Raw genomic sequence first — 16709 nt, 5'->3', positions numbered from 1 at the left:
CGATTCAGCGTCGTCAACTTACCCTTATATCAAAGAATCAAGCAGGGGCTGCAAAAATCAGTTTTTGGCCCGCGTTGACTGGGCTGTAATAGATGATTTCTTTATAATATCCCCAAGTAAATGTTATTCTTTATTTGTATATGTGTGATGGTTTGAGTATAGGTGGGGGAGAGAATGTATCGGTGACGAAAGAGAAAGAAACCGTTTCGTTAGATTAGAGTGTTTATTTATGCTGTAAGGTTACACCGTTTGGACTTGTCGCCTTTGTGTGGCCCTATCGAAGTCTCTCGAACGGTCTTGATCTAAAAGTGCAGGAATTATCGGGAAGTTTCTAAAAGAAATGCTAGGAAATGACGAGAGACGATGGAGGGGATGATGTCAAGCGCATATAGGCGACGGAAAAGGCCGGTGAGTGCAACCCGATGAAGTTCATTGTTTATACGACGATTGTTGGGTGTGAAAGGAAACGAGGTAGACGGATGACAACGGGGGACGGTGAAGGGACGCGAAAAACGACGATAGACGACTAAAAGACGAGTACGGCACGTTCTTTGCTAATTATGACGGTTGACTTCGGATTACGGCGGAAAGATTAATAACTAATATCTCGTGGCGAATATAGATTATAGATGCTTATCGTTCTCTACCTCATTATATTCTTAAATCGTTTAATAATTACTGATAAACGTTATCAAATAAATAAATCAAATACTACTTTAACAAATAATAATTAAATAAAAAAGTGCGTGCGTAAAAAGTACACATGTCAGAAGTGTAACTTCTTTGGCAAACTAATTTTTAAATCTCATTTATAATTATAATTATCTACAGCTTTGGATTTCCGAGACTTAGAGGGGGGGAAAAGGAAGATATGTTAGGAATTTAATGAATTTAATTGTAATTAAAATAATAAAAGCCTCTCGCGAAAATTAATACAAATTATAAATTTAATTTTTTAAATTTATTTCTTTGATATTTACATTATTCGATACAATTTCTATTGGTATATTCGATCGTCGAATTACCCTTAGATCTAGTTTACCTCCTGTTGACTAAAAAAGTAGAAGTTTGTTCCTTTTTGACTGGCCTAATTAGTGCGCAAGTTGCATCGTCCTTTCCTATAAATCCCGCGTTTTCTTGCGCCTCGTCCTTTTCTACCACGGGACCTGCATCGAAAAAAACTACTCTCTTAGGCAACGATTACATCATCGAAGTACTGCGAGCGTCAAAGAACAAGGCAGTCCTACACGTGGTCAGAAATTATTCTGCCTTTTGCGTACGCGTCTTATCACACGATAGCCACCGATAGGCAAGCTAGCCGTAAAACATTTATCCCCGTTGTAAGGATTCATAGCGTATATATAATTCAACCAGGGTTTTTATGCCGCAAGGCTTTTCCCTCACGAGCCAAATAAAGTGTACTCTTTAACACTGACTGGGGCTCAAAAATATCTGATTTATTTGTAATTATAATTCTATCCTTATTCTCACCAAATATACTACTCTCGATATTGACACGTGACGGCATTTTCGAGTGATAACAAAAAACACTGGAGTACCGATCAAGGTGTCGGTCGTTCACCAGTTACAAAATACTATAATTAACTTTTGTTTATTTGTTATACTTACCAGTAATGTTGATGCATACCATGCAAACATATATATTGTATTAAACTTAATAATGTAGAAAATACCAATTTTTTTCTTTTCATATACTTACTGTACGAATACTTTTGTCTCCCACGGTATTTAGTTATATACAGGGTCTTAGATCTGAGTAGATTATCTTAAATAAATCGCTTATTTCGTACGATAGAAAAAAATGTCAGAGGGAAAATATATTCTGTTCGAAGACGCCAATATGGTCATTTACTGATATATTTAAGGTGGTATAATTAGATGAAAGACCCTGTTTAATATTTTTTCCTTTTGAAGTTATATTGGAGTTATACTTCCTATGGCGCGTTTAGGAAAAAAGGATGAAAGTAAAGTTATAAGATGCTTGTGTATCCCGAACGAAACAAACATTTTAAACCGATTTCAATTATACGCCATGAATTAATTCCATATATCTCCGTTATATTTAGTTTGTACTGATATCTATATTCTAATATTTTTAAATACTAAATAACGAGCGTGGCCTGACAAGGATTTCCTTATGAATTCGTGTAACATTCAATATATTAACAATGTATGTACGATCCGCGAAGATTGTAGTTTCTTAGCGTATATTCGAAATAAGAGCCTCAATCATTTTAAAAATATCCAAGGGAGAATATTCTTTCTTCGTGAGAATATTGAGAATATTGAAATGTTGTTATCGCCCCTCCCCACTCTTCAACCATTGCTAAACATGCCCTGCTGGGTCCATCATTAACAAAGATACTCGTCCTATTTTATAATGGTTTGTTTTAATTATTACATACGGTGGAGATTGATTTTAAAAACACTGTGAATATCTTCCAAAATATCTTCACAAACAATGATTATTTGCGAATATTAGTAATAAAAGCCTTTTTTGAAGTTAATTGATGTATGTATTATTTTTTATTAATTTTTTGAGGGTATAGAGAGGTATGTATTATTATTTATTAGTATTAATTCGTTTCATTTTTTCTCTATAGTGATCATCAATTTAGGTTGAAAATGACTAAACTGGATAACATGCTGTACCATTTTTTATATGCCTTAACAATACGATGACAATTTTCTTATTTTAATCTAAGTATACCAATGAAATCCAAATTATTCTCTTTATCCTGTTATCATAACAAACAATAGTAAGTAGAATAGCTTAAAGTTCAGTGAAAATACTTTAACGAGTAATAAATATATATTATATTATTTTTTAATTCAATTTATGAGGCTCTGCTTCTCTTTTTATATTTTTTATATTTCATACGTAAACTACTTTCTTAAATAGTTTTATCTAAATATGCACCTCTATATTTTTTTTTCCAATCAAATACTGTAACATACTCAAGAAAAAGACTTCTTTCTAGCATCGGATATATGCATATAAATTTAATTTTCAAATAGTTAACAATATAAAAATTTTTTTTAACTAATGTCTCCCTCGTAGAGATTTCATGTGAATTATTATGCCAACAGAATCCAACCACAGTTACAAGGAAAAAGATACAAAAGATAAAAGTAATAATCTTTCTTCTGAAGGAAACAACTATTATAATTTTCTTGAAAAATAATTATTAAAATCATTAGAAAACTTATTTTCTCCGCATAGATGATCAATCATTTTACTGGAAGAGATAGCGCATTATTTTCAACAACGATAAAAAGAAGCCGATAATACTGAAATAATGAAAGATTTTGGAAGACACCGTCCTCGTTTTATTCAGACTGAGAAGAAACAATATGCATTAATATTCTATCAAAAGAATTGAAAAATGAATGCATCTCGATTATTTATAAATTATTTTCTACAATAATTCTTATTAAACCATAATCTCTTGCAGCTTTTTGATCAGTATCAGTATCCATTTAAATTCTTGTTTCAGTATTCGAGATTTCTAAAACTAATGGAAGAAAGTTTAGTGCCTATTACTATCGTTATAAAAATATATCTAATTGTAATAGAAAGTATCCATCACAAACAAACATTGAACGTTGTAAGGCATATAGGCGGCGAAAAAAATTGTTTTTATACGCTAAAGAATTATAACTTTTTACGTGCGTACATAAGTAGATATATATAATATTTACTTATATAATAATATAACTAGTATATAATATATATATAATATAAGGAGGTATTAATGTTAATTTCAACTCGGAAAATTCTGATGTTCTCATCAACTGTTTACGTGAAGATTTAAATCTTTTAATATATAACGACCAATCAGTTCCTGCAAGCTGACATGGTACTACAATTGATGCTGTATTTATACGAAATTTAGATAACGTTTATAGTAGAAAATTTGTATCATATTTAAGCTACCATACGCCTCTTGTAACTCACATGCTCATAGCATCACAATCAGATCAACTAGTGCATGTGACGTAATTCATTTTCAACATTTATAAATTGTATATATAGTAATAATATAGTAAGAGAAGTTTTTGAAGTTATTTTTAATTATGTGAATAATCAACCAGGGGTTTTATGCCATAAGAGTTTTCCCTGACGTGCTAATAAAGTATTATACTTTTTACTGGCTCAACCAATTGTTTTTTTCCTATTTCTTATTTCTTATTTTAATTAAACCCTTCTTCTTCCTCATGTGTATAAATAAATAAATTAGATTATACCTATGAATTAAACCTTTATCAAAATTGTATTTAATATCTTACTTTTATTATTTTATCGTCTTTTTTACAAATGTAGAATATATTGAAACGCGGGATAAAATTTGTGGAGTTATTTTTAAAGTTATCTTTGAGGTTATTGAAGTTACATGTAATATTGTTTTGTTACGCCAAATAAATATAACTTTTTACGTGCGTGCATGAGTACACACACCCGTGTTTTTTTTTCTAATAATACATTTATTTTTGCCATAGTTTCTTGTTTATTATTACAAACTTTGATCCGATTACATTAGATACAAAATCAAACATATTAAAAAGTAATAAATGATAAACTGATCGTATTATGGGAAACCATTTTCCATGATGTATGAAAGGAGTTCTCCTGTCAATTTTTGATTCTCTTTTATTAGTTCTTGAAATGGTAAGGAGTCAAAAATTTCCTTACGATGATTTCTTATATAGAGCATACTCATTTGTTTTATTTCCGGAATGTTATATCTATCTGCGAGTATGAAAAGTTGAATAACATTCATCAAGTTCATATACTTTGTTACTCTATTGATTAATTCCGTATTCAAATATTTCATTTGATACATATCCGTTGCTACTATTAAATTTATAAGAAAATCTTCTCCAAGTTTTTTAAAATTAATTTTGCCAGTGTTACCAAGATAAAGATATCTCAATATGATCTGAAATACTACTGGATCCATTTCCTTGATATAAATGATGTTTTCCTTACTTTCTCGCATATCATTTCGTAACATTGCTGCGAATACAGGATTTCCGACAAGTAACGCTTTATGGGCAGAAAATTCTTCTCCCTCGACATTTATTATCACGTCCGTAAATTCTTCGTCCTCGTACATGTTTTGCAGATTAGAGCGCATTGTTAAATTTTCGTCACTTATACTATCGTAATTTTTTATTCTATACGAGACAGTTACTTTACAAATATAATTCATAAATTCACTTGTAAAGAACAAGGATACTGATGGATTTTCATCATTAATTGTTACATTTACATTGTAATTGCGCTCTTCATTAAACCATAAAATTTCTTCAAACCGTGGTTTCTTATCACAGAAATTGTTGAAATCGTCTTTAATGTGTAAAGAAAAAGTTATATAATATGTATTTTCCTTTTTTAATTTTACACAACAACGTAAATCAGTGTCTTGTAATACAAATTCAGGAGATTCATATTCAGTACTATTTCTAGAAATTCGAACTTGAAATTCGTATATTGTCTTCATATTTTCTATATCTTCAATATCATTATCAAATAAACGATTTTTTCTTCTATCACTGGACATTTTTTACGCGAAAAAGCACTATTACTTAGATATTTATTTTACTTTAGAGATGTGATCACTTCTACGTTATATTTTCTGTACTCGATATTGCACTAACTTTTGCGAATGAACCGTCGTCAAACGAGCTTTAATGGATATAGATATGGTCCAATGTTCTTTTGAAATACGAGTAACTGGAGGGGAGGGGCCGTAACCTAGTTACCGTACACAAGTCGCCACGTGTGTTCCCTAAGGGTAAAATAAATAATAATCAATCAGATAAAAATATTTATATTTAATTATTATTAATTAAAACAATTATTTTAATTATTTTTCGTATAATTATTGTTTATATGTACAGATATATATAATAATAACTAATCTTTTATAGGTGAACGACTTAAAAAAATTGCAGTTTACATCATTACGTCACATAGGACAGTATTAGAAGCAATTACTTTTAGATGAAAACATATGAAATTAAAAAATTTTAGATTAATGTACGAATGGATTTTAGCGTGCAACATTTTCGGAACACATTGCAGGGACGTGTTAATCGTCTGTTCATTGTGTTTACTTTTCATGGAGTTTTTCGTCTGTGATTGTCGATTTTCTCCTTTTCATTCTTTGCTTCTTTGTTTCTTATACTATATTGCCGTCTATTCGTCAACATTCAACTGTATTAGTCTCTTGTCCAGTCAACGAGGGCCGTTTGCCGCAATTTCAGGAAAGAAGGTGAAAACTTGATGTAAGGGTAAATAGACGACGCTGAATCGATTGGTGCTAATTTTTTTGAGGTGAAAGGTGCCGTTTTTGAGAAAAAGGGTAAAAAAGGATAAAAATTGGTAAAAAATGGCTTTATCTTAGAATCTAGGCATTTAATTGAAAAACGTTTCAAACAAAAGTTGTAGAGAATTAAAATATACATAAAAAATGTTCTATGAGTTATCTTCGTATTTTCAAAAATAAGCGAATAAAATTGGATTAAAGATGGGAAAATAATTGTAAGAGTGGGGAAGCTAGTCCCGCCTCTCAGTCGGCTTTTACACGCGAGCGGGCTAGTGTGCGTGCGAGCGTCCGTGTGCACTAATACACAAACGAAGGATCTTCGGCAATCTTCGGGACTCTCGGTCTTGAATGAAAGTGCGAGTGAGAGAACAAACCAATATTTCTCTCTTTTTATTTATCATGCGATAACGAGTATTATTGTCCTTGGCCATCGATTGTTGAGCGTTCTGATATTTCTCTTTTTATATTTTTTCTTTCGGTAGCAAGAATTTTACGTCTTGGCCATCGAGCGCCGAGCGTTTTGTATACGAGTGCGAGTGAGAAAGAAAACCGATATTTCTCTCTTTCTATTTTTTCATTTGGTAGCCAGAATTTTACGTCTTGGCCATCGAGCGTCCAGCGTTTTGTATATCTATATATATCGGCGTATAAGCGCGGCATTTTTAAATCGAATCTTGATGCTTATGGCACGCCGTTTCTTTATTTATTGTCAAAAATAATGAACCTTGAGTAAAAAAAAAATAATTCATTTTAACAGAACTATTATTATTTAGTTGAGAGTAAAATAATGAATTAATTTTGTGTCTCGCCATAAAATTAATTAGAATAATTAATTGATATAAATTCTTTGCCTCACAAAAATTTATTTGTATATCAAATTGAATACGTATTCTCTTTAAGACGAAATTTAAAATTTAAATATTTTTCCTATTAAATTATGTATTTTATAAAATTTTTAATTACTGACTTTTTGTCTCGTAAAAATTTATTAGTTTATCAAATTAAATACATATTTGAAAAAGAAGAATTTTATAACCACACATAAAATTAATTCAAGATATATATGAAAGGATATTCTAAAAACGTGGAATTTATTTTTTGTCTATACATAATTTTAATTCATTTTTATTATGTTATAAGAAAATAGTAATGCATTCTGATTCATCTTCGAAGTCTTAAGAATTGTACGAAATAAATTGAGCTATTATCAAGTGGTGCGTTAGCTTAAGTAGTAACGTCTTCGCTTCTCGCGCTGGGTATTTAACGTTCGATTCTTCGTGGGGGAATTATTTTTTTTATAAGTTTTTCTATCCTTAGGTTATATAAATTGTTATAAATTTCCTAATTTCTAATTATATATAGAAAAAAATTAAAATTATTACAAAAAAATTAAAAGCAATAAATTTTTTTACATCTTGCACAAATAAAGGAAGATTTATTACTTAAATTACAAATTCATCCTGTAAATACCATCCTAAAAAATGTCTCGTTTCGGCACATTAAAAATTAATTTTTGTTATTTATTGGATATTATTTAATTTATAATTAGTAACTTTATTACTCGCGTAATAATGTTGATTTCTTAATAAATTTTATATCTTTAGTGCAAAAGTTGAAAAAAATCTGAGGTGAGACTCACTGACCGTCTCCTTGTTAAGGATAGAAAAACTTATAAAAAAATAATTCCCCCACGAAGAATCGAACGTTAAATACCCAGCGCGAGAAGCGAAGACGTTACTACTTAAGCTAACGCACCACTTGATAATAGCTCAATTTATTTCGTACAATTCTTAAGACTTCGAAGATGAATCAGAATGCATTACTATTTTCTTATAACATAATAAAAATGAATTAAAATTATGTATAGACAAAAAATAAATTCCACGTTTTTAGAATATCCTTTCATATATATCTTGAATTAATTTTATGTGTGTGGTTATAAAATTCTTCTTTTTCAAATATGTATTTAATTTGATAAACTAATAAATTTTTACGAGACAAAAAGTCAGTAATTTAAAATTTTATAAAATACATAATTTAATAGGAAAAATATTTAAATTTTAAATTTCGTCTTAAAGAGAATACGTATTCAATTTGATATACAAATAAATTTTTGTGAGGCAAAGAATTTATATCAATTAATTATTCTAATTAATTTTATGGCGAGACACAAAATTAATTCATTATTGTTACTCTCAACTAAATAATAATAGTTTCTGTTAAAATGAATTATTTTTTTTTTTACTCAAGGTTCATTATTTTTGACAATAAATAAAAAAACGGCGTGCCATAAGCATCAAGATTCGATTTAAAAATGCCGCGCTTATACGCCGATATATATAGATATACAAAACGCTCGACGCTCGATGGCCAAGACGTAAAATTCTCGCTACCGAAAGAAAAAATATAAAAAGAGAAATATCAGAACGCTCAACAATCGATGGCCAAGGACAATAATACTCGTTATCGCATGATAAATAAAAAGAGAGAAGTATTGGTTTGTTCTCTCACTCGCACTTTCATTCAAGACCGGGAGTCCCGAAGATTGCCGAAGATCCTTCGTTTGTGTTTAGTGCACACGGACGCTCGCACGCATACTAGCTCGCTCGCGTGTAAAACGCGACGGAGGGATAAGCTTGCTTTCTCCCACTCTTACAATTTTGTTCCCATCTTCAATCCAATTTTATTCGCTTATTTTTGAAAATACGAAGATAACTCATAGAACATTTTTTTAGTATTTTCAATTCTCTACAACTTTTGTTTGAAACTTTTTCGATTAAATGCCTAGATTCTAAGATAAGGCCATTTTTACCCTTTTTTACCCTTTTTCTCAAAACCTCGGGATCAAATTTAAATAAAATTAGCACCATTCGATTCAACGTCGTCAACTTACCCTTAGGACAAAGATGCACGCGTTTGCCTAAGAATCTGGAAGTTAGGCCCGCGTTGACTGGCCTACAACGTCCAACGTTTTTTGTTATCTATCCTGATTTATCAATTATGTGACGTGATTTTTCGTAAATCTATCACGCATCTATACGTAATATCATTCTCATCGATTTTATCTCTAACATATACTCACATTTATTTATCCCGACATTTTCATCATGCTACATTAAATACTATTTTTCTTTATATTATATATAATATCTTTTTAATAAATATACAGTATAAATCACTAACTTTTGCCACTTAGAAAGTATGATAGTAGCAGAAAAGTTTTTTAATCAAATGTCTCATACAACAACGAGGGTTATTATATGACTTTAGTTTTCTGTTGATAGGTGGTGTCGCTTCCGAGATTTAGATGTCAACTTTTTTTTTTTAAATAGAATATTATGTTTTAGTACTTATTTCCCGATAACGGCTGTCGAGGCAAATTCAATAATGTGCTGCATTAAATACTGTAGAGTTGGAGGAATTCGAGAAGTTTGCTTATTAGTTGTAAATTTAACACCTTCAGATACACTTAAGCTGCATAACTCATTGGTATTCTGTACGTATATTTTTAATTGCATTGAAACGCAAACCCTTTAATAACTCAATTTAAGTATTAATGGACTTAGACCACTTTCATAATAAATGGCTCATATAATGTACAGTTTAATAAATTAATTTATTTAAACAAATAATACAAAAATAAAATTTTTATAATGGTTTTTTATTTGTATAATTCGTCATACAAATCCTCCTGTTTATATTTTTCACAGCTAAAATCACGGTCACTCTCGGGTAAACTTCAAATCGTACTTACATATTTTGTCATCAAAACTTAACTTTTTTAACATTTTGATGAATTTTTTTTTAAAGAATAATTTATTTTACATTTTTGAAACTTGGCATATGGTTTATCCATATTTATGTAATAATTATAAAATAAATTATTTTTTTTATATTTCAAAATGGCCAATTTACAGTCCAGTCTTCTGGAAAGGTCGCAGCGAGAGTTTGTCGGTTGGCGTAGTTTGTAGCCTCTGTGGTATTGATGTATAAACAAAACAAATAATTCTGTATTCTTATTAATGTTATAGTTTCTATATGTATATCCAATAAAAAATAAAAAAAAAAAATTAGCAGAATGAAACACCTTATAAAAATTATTTGAATTTTAAGCCAAATTTGTCAATGCTTTACAAAAATAATCTTTTTAACAAATCTTTTAAATTAGGTATAGGTACATATAGAAATTAATATTATTGAAAAAATATGTAAGAAATTGAAGAGCGATTGAAAGAAAAGTTTTTGAGTTATCGTCCGTTATCGCACCGATTTGAAAAATAGTGTTTTAAGAAAAACGCATTTAAAGTTTGGGTATATAAAAATTCAATGATTGTAGTGACTTACTGATTAATTAGCAATTTCAGCGTCATGTAATAGTTCTTCTGTAGCTTCAAAGAACTCATTTTTCACAATAACTTCCTCTTGATGTGATTGATTTAATTGACGGTTTCCTCTAGCCTCTAACAAGCTGCGTCGATATTTTTGAGCCACTTTCCGTTCTTCTTGTTTATCTACATATGATTTACACTGTCTGCCAATTATTATATCTAATTTGTTCATTACTTGTAAAATAGTTGTATATCCTTCATTGAACAATCCAGTTGCTATATAAGCGACAATTTCAATGATTTTTAACCCTAATAGTATGTGATTTGGAGCAAGAGACCAAACGGTCGAGTTGAAACTCTCATTTTTCTTTTGCACATAGCCAAGAAATTCACTTTTTACCACTTGAAAATTATTACCATAAGGATTTATATCAAGTATTTCTTGAAACGTTTTTGAGTCTCCATCTTCTACATAATTACTATATTTTACACCGAACAATTCTTCCGATCTCAAAAACATCTCTTTAATTGATTCGATTTCCATTGCAATCTGGTCATTCTCTTGACACACTGACATATGTCCTTCATATCCCTCACGATATTCTTCAGTATTTTCTTTACTTTTCCAATAACTACACTCTGGACAACGGCTACTTTTTATTACTAAATCTATAACTTTACCAGAGTAGCATCCAATGAGCGTTGTAATACTAAATGAAGATCTGTAGCCCTGTTTTTTCCATGAACCATCGCCCGATACTTTTAAATTGAAAATTGGCCTATTATGTTTTTCATTTTCTTCTTTTTCTTTTTCCACAGCTTTTTTACAGCAGGATTGAAATATTGATTTTGTAGCGTCGTGTAAACGCGTAATAATATTATTATAGACAGCTTCGCTCAAGCCGTCGCACATGTCCATAAAATTACAAAATAAATTAATCCCATCTTTAGCAATGCCTAAAAGACGCATAACAAGTACAATCCTACGATTAACTTCAAATGTATTATTAATAAGTGGTCCTGAGTTGATGTCTCTACGACCACAAGAGCATATTAAAACTATCTTGAAACCCAAGCCTCGATTGCCAGCCTGATCAAATCTCACTGAGTGTTTGCAATTACGACAGATAACAAGTTCTGCCAATGCAGTAAACACTGTGAAAAATTCGATAAGCCGATAACCATGAAAAGAATTGTAATGAATGTCTTCCTCCTCATTATTAATTTTTAAGAATTTCCTTGTTCTTATATTATTTTGGTCGGTTTCCTGGTCCTGATTTGCATAAAATTTTCGTTTACGCAACCGAGTTGATCGTTTTATATTTCCTTTAGGACATGAACTCATCTTTATATTTATTCGTTTTAGAAATTTTCGTTCCGTACAGAATAGAGCTCCAAAACTAAATTGAACAGAACAGCAACACCGTCTTTGAGACGTTCTTAAAACATCTGCTAACACAAATTTTTAAACATAGAAAGCTTGGAAAGTAAGGGAACATTTAAAAACAAGTTGTCAAATTCGATCCCGATCTACTATACACGAATGCAAAGTATAGGAAGGGCGTCCCGTTTATAAGTTATAACAAGAAATACTTTGAATTAAGTTTTCAAAATTTGCTGACATATTTTCTTCAAATGTTACATTAATATTTTATGAATAACAAAAGAAAATGATTTACTTTTAATTTAAATCTTATCTTCTCTCCCCCTTTAATCTCCTCATTAAATGATATCTCAATGATAGTAATATTAACTAATTACATACACACTAGTTTAATAGAACTACTAGTTTAATAGAAATATATAACACAGTTTATTTTAGAGGTTAACATATCACACCAACTAACACTCATTAAACGTATCACAGGATTAGTATTGTCTTATTTGAATACTCGAGACGAGAATTGTAATAACGGAAAAATTCTATATGTGTACGCCGCGTAGTGGTGAAAGTAAATACTAAAAAGAACTGTACAGGTTGATTTGGCGACATTATTGGTGTCGCTTTAAATTAGGGTTTTCGTGTTACAATGATTATAGCATATTCACAACTGGTACAGTATATTGTTCTGCTATTTAAGTCTATTGAATATTAGGGTGATCTTTATTTTAGATATTTTTGAATTTTTATTCGATCATATGATTCGAAATAAGTAAACAAAAAATTATTCTCCAAGTTTTAAGACTTCATATAAATTTTAACTTTTGTCGCACAGCAATATAAATTTCATATTTGAATATCATGGGGTTTTTGACAATTGATTGATCAATTTTTTACTCCGATCAAAGTAATTATTCAATAGTAGCTATACTTCAGAATTTGTATAAATTTTTAGCTATTATAATTTTGGATTTGTAGCTAAATAAAAACAACTCATTACTCGCTTTTGAAGTTAAACTTCTTTATCGCAAATGACTATTTAAATTTGACAGATATATTAATTTACAAAAGATATGCATATTAAGAAAATTCGTGAGTGAAAGTGCCGTAAAATGCAACAAACAGAACAAACTGAATGCAAATATAATTTCATTTATTTCATCTATTTGTAGATTATCTTCAGGTAATTTCGTAGATAGTAGAGACGATGGCTTTACGATACCTAAAATAAAACACGTTTGTTTTCGACTCGATTTTGTTAAAAAATTATTCATCTATAAATGAAATTTTTCCTGCAGAAAGTCAACGAGCTTCGCTGAATTCTCTCTATTATTTTTCTATATTTATGAGTTAGGACATTTTTTTGTATATTCATTAATATTTATTATATACAGGTGCCAGAATTAAAGTTGTTACTTTAGAAATATTAAAAACAATAAATTTTTTCACATCTTGCGCAATTAATGAAAGATGACTTTTTACAAGAGTAACGATTTTTTAATAGAATGATTGGAAAACAAATTTCATTAACATTTAAAAATATTTCTCTTTCATTTATAATTAATAATTCTGAAGCGTATTAAAAATATCGAATCATTTTATTAAAAATTATCCATGATGAAAATTGATGAACTATTGATTGTATCTTAATGCTTTCTTCACAAGAATTGAAATTTCGTTTGTATTCGATTAAATATAAACAATTCTGCACATACGCTTTATCAGATTTTTAACCTGCCTATATAAATAAACGTCGCAAGGTTGAACTAGTGGAATACACTTCGAAGAAATAACTTTAATAGTACAGGTAGGCGATCAATTACCTCAGCCTGGAATACTTCATCATATAACTCAGGCTTTGTTTGTCGTCCTCAAAAGTTTATGATGAGAAGAAAGTGTTCTTTTCCTAAGTAAGATTTGAAGCAATCTTTGAGGAAGTCAGTGTAAAATTCTGTCACGAGCTTTTCAGACTTCGATGAATTTACAACGCGACGTTTGTATATTTTCCAACATAATAATTTACTGTTTTTTCTGGACTCTAGGTGCAAAGTGTCCGGTTCTTGCAGACATACAAATACTTTTGGTAAAATTTTTCCAAATAAAATAATGCGTCACTTTATTAATATCTAGCCTTCTAACAGAAACAAGTTTTTTCCTTTTTTAGCATGAGTTCTATTATAGCTAAATTGGATTTTGGAACCTTGATAAAAAGAAAAGACATAAGTTATATGGAGCAGGTAAGTGTAAAATTGAAATCGAAGATAATTTTGAGATTTTTTGCATTAACATACCTGTTTGATCATTATTAATAACATAGTCTTCAATAAAATTTGGTATGAATTTGAATGAATTTGCTTTTGAAAGGTTGCTGCAGACGCCAAGATTTCTTCTATGGTTGCTGCTTCCATTTTCGAAACAAATTTTGTAATCTTTCGTTGACGAATTCCATACTTGTTTTTAAATTTTGTCATCCAACTTTCCGTAGCTTTGAATTCCAAATCCGGAAATTGTCCTGCAGCTGCTAAAGCTCATTTCTGCAAATTCCTGGTCGTGACCTGTTAACAATTTTCCCTAATTTCAACAAAACAATCGAAGACCAAGAATCAATAGTTATCTAATATATCACCTTCTCCTTTGTTATTCCTTTTCCCATTTTGATGAAAGCTTCTTTTCTTTTAAGCAACAACATTCTCTTACCCGTAACGTCCGCAGGTTTCACTTCAGAATGTGCTTTTGCTATATTAACGATTTTAACTTTATAATCCAAACTGATTTATTCTTTTTTTGTCGTTGTTCTTCTAATTTATAATCGTCAGATGAGACATCACCTTTTGACGTCTTCAGAAATCTTTTCCTCCACACGTTTTATTTTTATGTGTTCTTCACCACTCACAGTAATGATTTCAGCAAGAATTTCCAATGTTCAATTGTAAATTTCTTCACCCATCAATATAACTTTATGTGATATTTGAAGCCGAATATTCTGAAACAATTAGATTATTTGCAACTAGCAAACTTTGAAAGTATACAGTTGCATCTTTTAATCTTAATTTTGCCACTTAACTGTATATTGATTCTTCATAAGCTTTATTTTCAACTTCTGATATACTATCAATATTTTTAATAACAAACATTTTAACTTCAAAATATAAGAATATTATATATAATATATTATTGAACGATATGAGATAATTTAATTGCTGCAAAATCCGGTAATAAATTGGCACGTTAACGTGTAGGCACCTTAAAAGTATACTACTGATATATCGAAGCTCGTAAAAATCCGTTTGCGTTTAACTGTAATGTTTCCTTGTGAGCACAAAAAAAAAGCTAAATAAAACTGTACTTCCTATGAATTACAGAAAAGAACAAAACCAAACCACCTGTGCGTGTCTTCATTGAATCCAAATCCATTTTTTAAATCAAGATAAATCAAAGACATTCGCTACCGTGAAATGATTACTAAATTATCATGAACTGTAAACAATCGTGCTTAAATCAATTTTAACTCACTTTGGTGAAGGAGTTGTCCATTGTTAATTTCAGTTAGTATTGTTGCAAATATTTGCTTCGCTTGCCTCATCATTCGATTAAATTGATAAAATTTGAATCCTTGCCGTAAAAGTGGTCCAACCATACTCTGTTTAACTCGCTTGTAGATAGGAATAGCTCTGACTGGTGCAAGTTGTAGAAAATCTTCTATCGAAATCATGTCCATCCTCTGAAAATTATATAAAAATTCCCAGTTATTTGTTTCATACGTGAATTAATTTATGAAAGTAATTCCACGCTGATCATACTCACTTCATTGATGATTAACATTTTGACATATTTGAATAAAGTATGATATTGATAAGCGACTTCAATGCTCAAAGGGAGTAACTTGGACAGTAATATTTTAAGTACCATCAATTACCAATGAAGCTTTTCTAGTTGAAATGCAAGTGATGTATGCATTACAAATTGCATCGTTGTTGGCGAAACGATTGTAGATATCCATTACTAATTTAATGACCAATATTTTATCACATCCATTTGAAGAGGAGCATTCAATGATAGTAGATGTGATATTATATGTGTCAATAGTTCACTTTGTTTTTCATTCGTCATTCTCATTAATTCACGAAATTGGTGATTCAGCATCAGATTTTCCCTTCTCTTCGCAATTGCTTTAAATTTGTTTAATGTAGCCAAAGTTATATCTGCACTTATATTGGCACTTGAATTATCGTACAACTCTTGAAATGGATTAGTATCAGGATATTTATTCGCAACATTTTATGCCTTTGCTTCGTCTTCTGATTCATTTTCACAACATAAATTCTGACAAATTTCAATAGTTTTTTTGAATATCTAAACTCTATTTAAATTCTTTACAATGGTTTCAAATTAAATCTTCATTTTCATCATAGATTTGGACAAATTTTAATTCAGCTACTATTTCTGTTTTTTCATTGTTTTCTGTGTCATTCTGTTTTTTTCCATATCAAAATTTATATAATGTGACTATAATGTGACAAAATTTATATAATGAACTGTATTATTTACAATAAATTGCGTTAAAGTAATGTCGTCTAAATCCAAATGTCTTTTCTTATATTTGTCAAACCAATTATCTTTTCAGATGTTTGTCGAATCTTGTTCAAT

General features: G+C 29.9%; 1 protein-coding gene across 9 annotated transcripts; it reads right to left on the bottom strand.

Moving 5' to 3' along the window:
* Positions 1-1075: 1075 nt before the first annotated feature.
* LOC122522774 lies at positions 1076-16500 on the bottom strand. 9 transcript variants are annotated; one of them, XM_043644046.1, is made up of 7 exons: positions 15867-16500; positions 15576-15783; positions 14689-15045; positions 14354-14617; positions 12361-14262; positions 10698-12130; positions 10005-10327 (listed from the first exon to the last, which is right to left on the bottom strand). In XM_043644046.1, exon 6 carries the CDS (start codon positions 12024-12026, stop codon positions 10701-10703), a length of 1326 nt encoding a protein of 441 aa, XP_043499981.1. In that variant the 5' UTR covers positions 12027-12130; positions 12361-14262; positions 14354-14617; positions 14689-15045; positions 15576-15783; positions 15867-16500; the 3' UTR covers positions 10005-10327; positions 10698-10700. The 9 variants fall into 9 exon arrangements, with proteins under 9 accessions (XP_043499984.1, XP_043499985.1, XP_043499981.1 ...); XM_043644048.1 differs by having other exon boundaries at positions 10698-12081; XM_043644054.1 differs by having other exon boundaries at positions 10698-14262; positions 14689-14798; positions 14891-15045.
* Between the last annotated feature and the right edge of the window lie 209 nt (positions 16501-16709).

Source organism: Polistes fuscatus, unplaced genomic scaffold (assembly GCF_010416935.1).
Source record: "Polistes fuscatus isolate 324 unplaced genomic scaffold, CU_Pfus_HIC Scaffold58, whole genome shotgun sequence".
NCBI lineage: Eukaryota > Metazoa > Arthropoda > Insecta > Hymenoptera > Vespidae > Polistes > Polistes fuscatus.
Note: the sequence above shows the minus strand (reverse complement) of the source record. Positions and strands in the feature narration are given on the sequence as shown.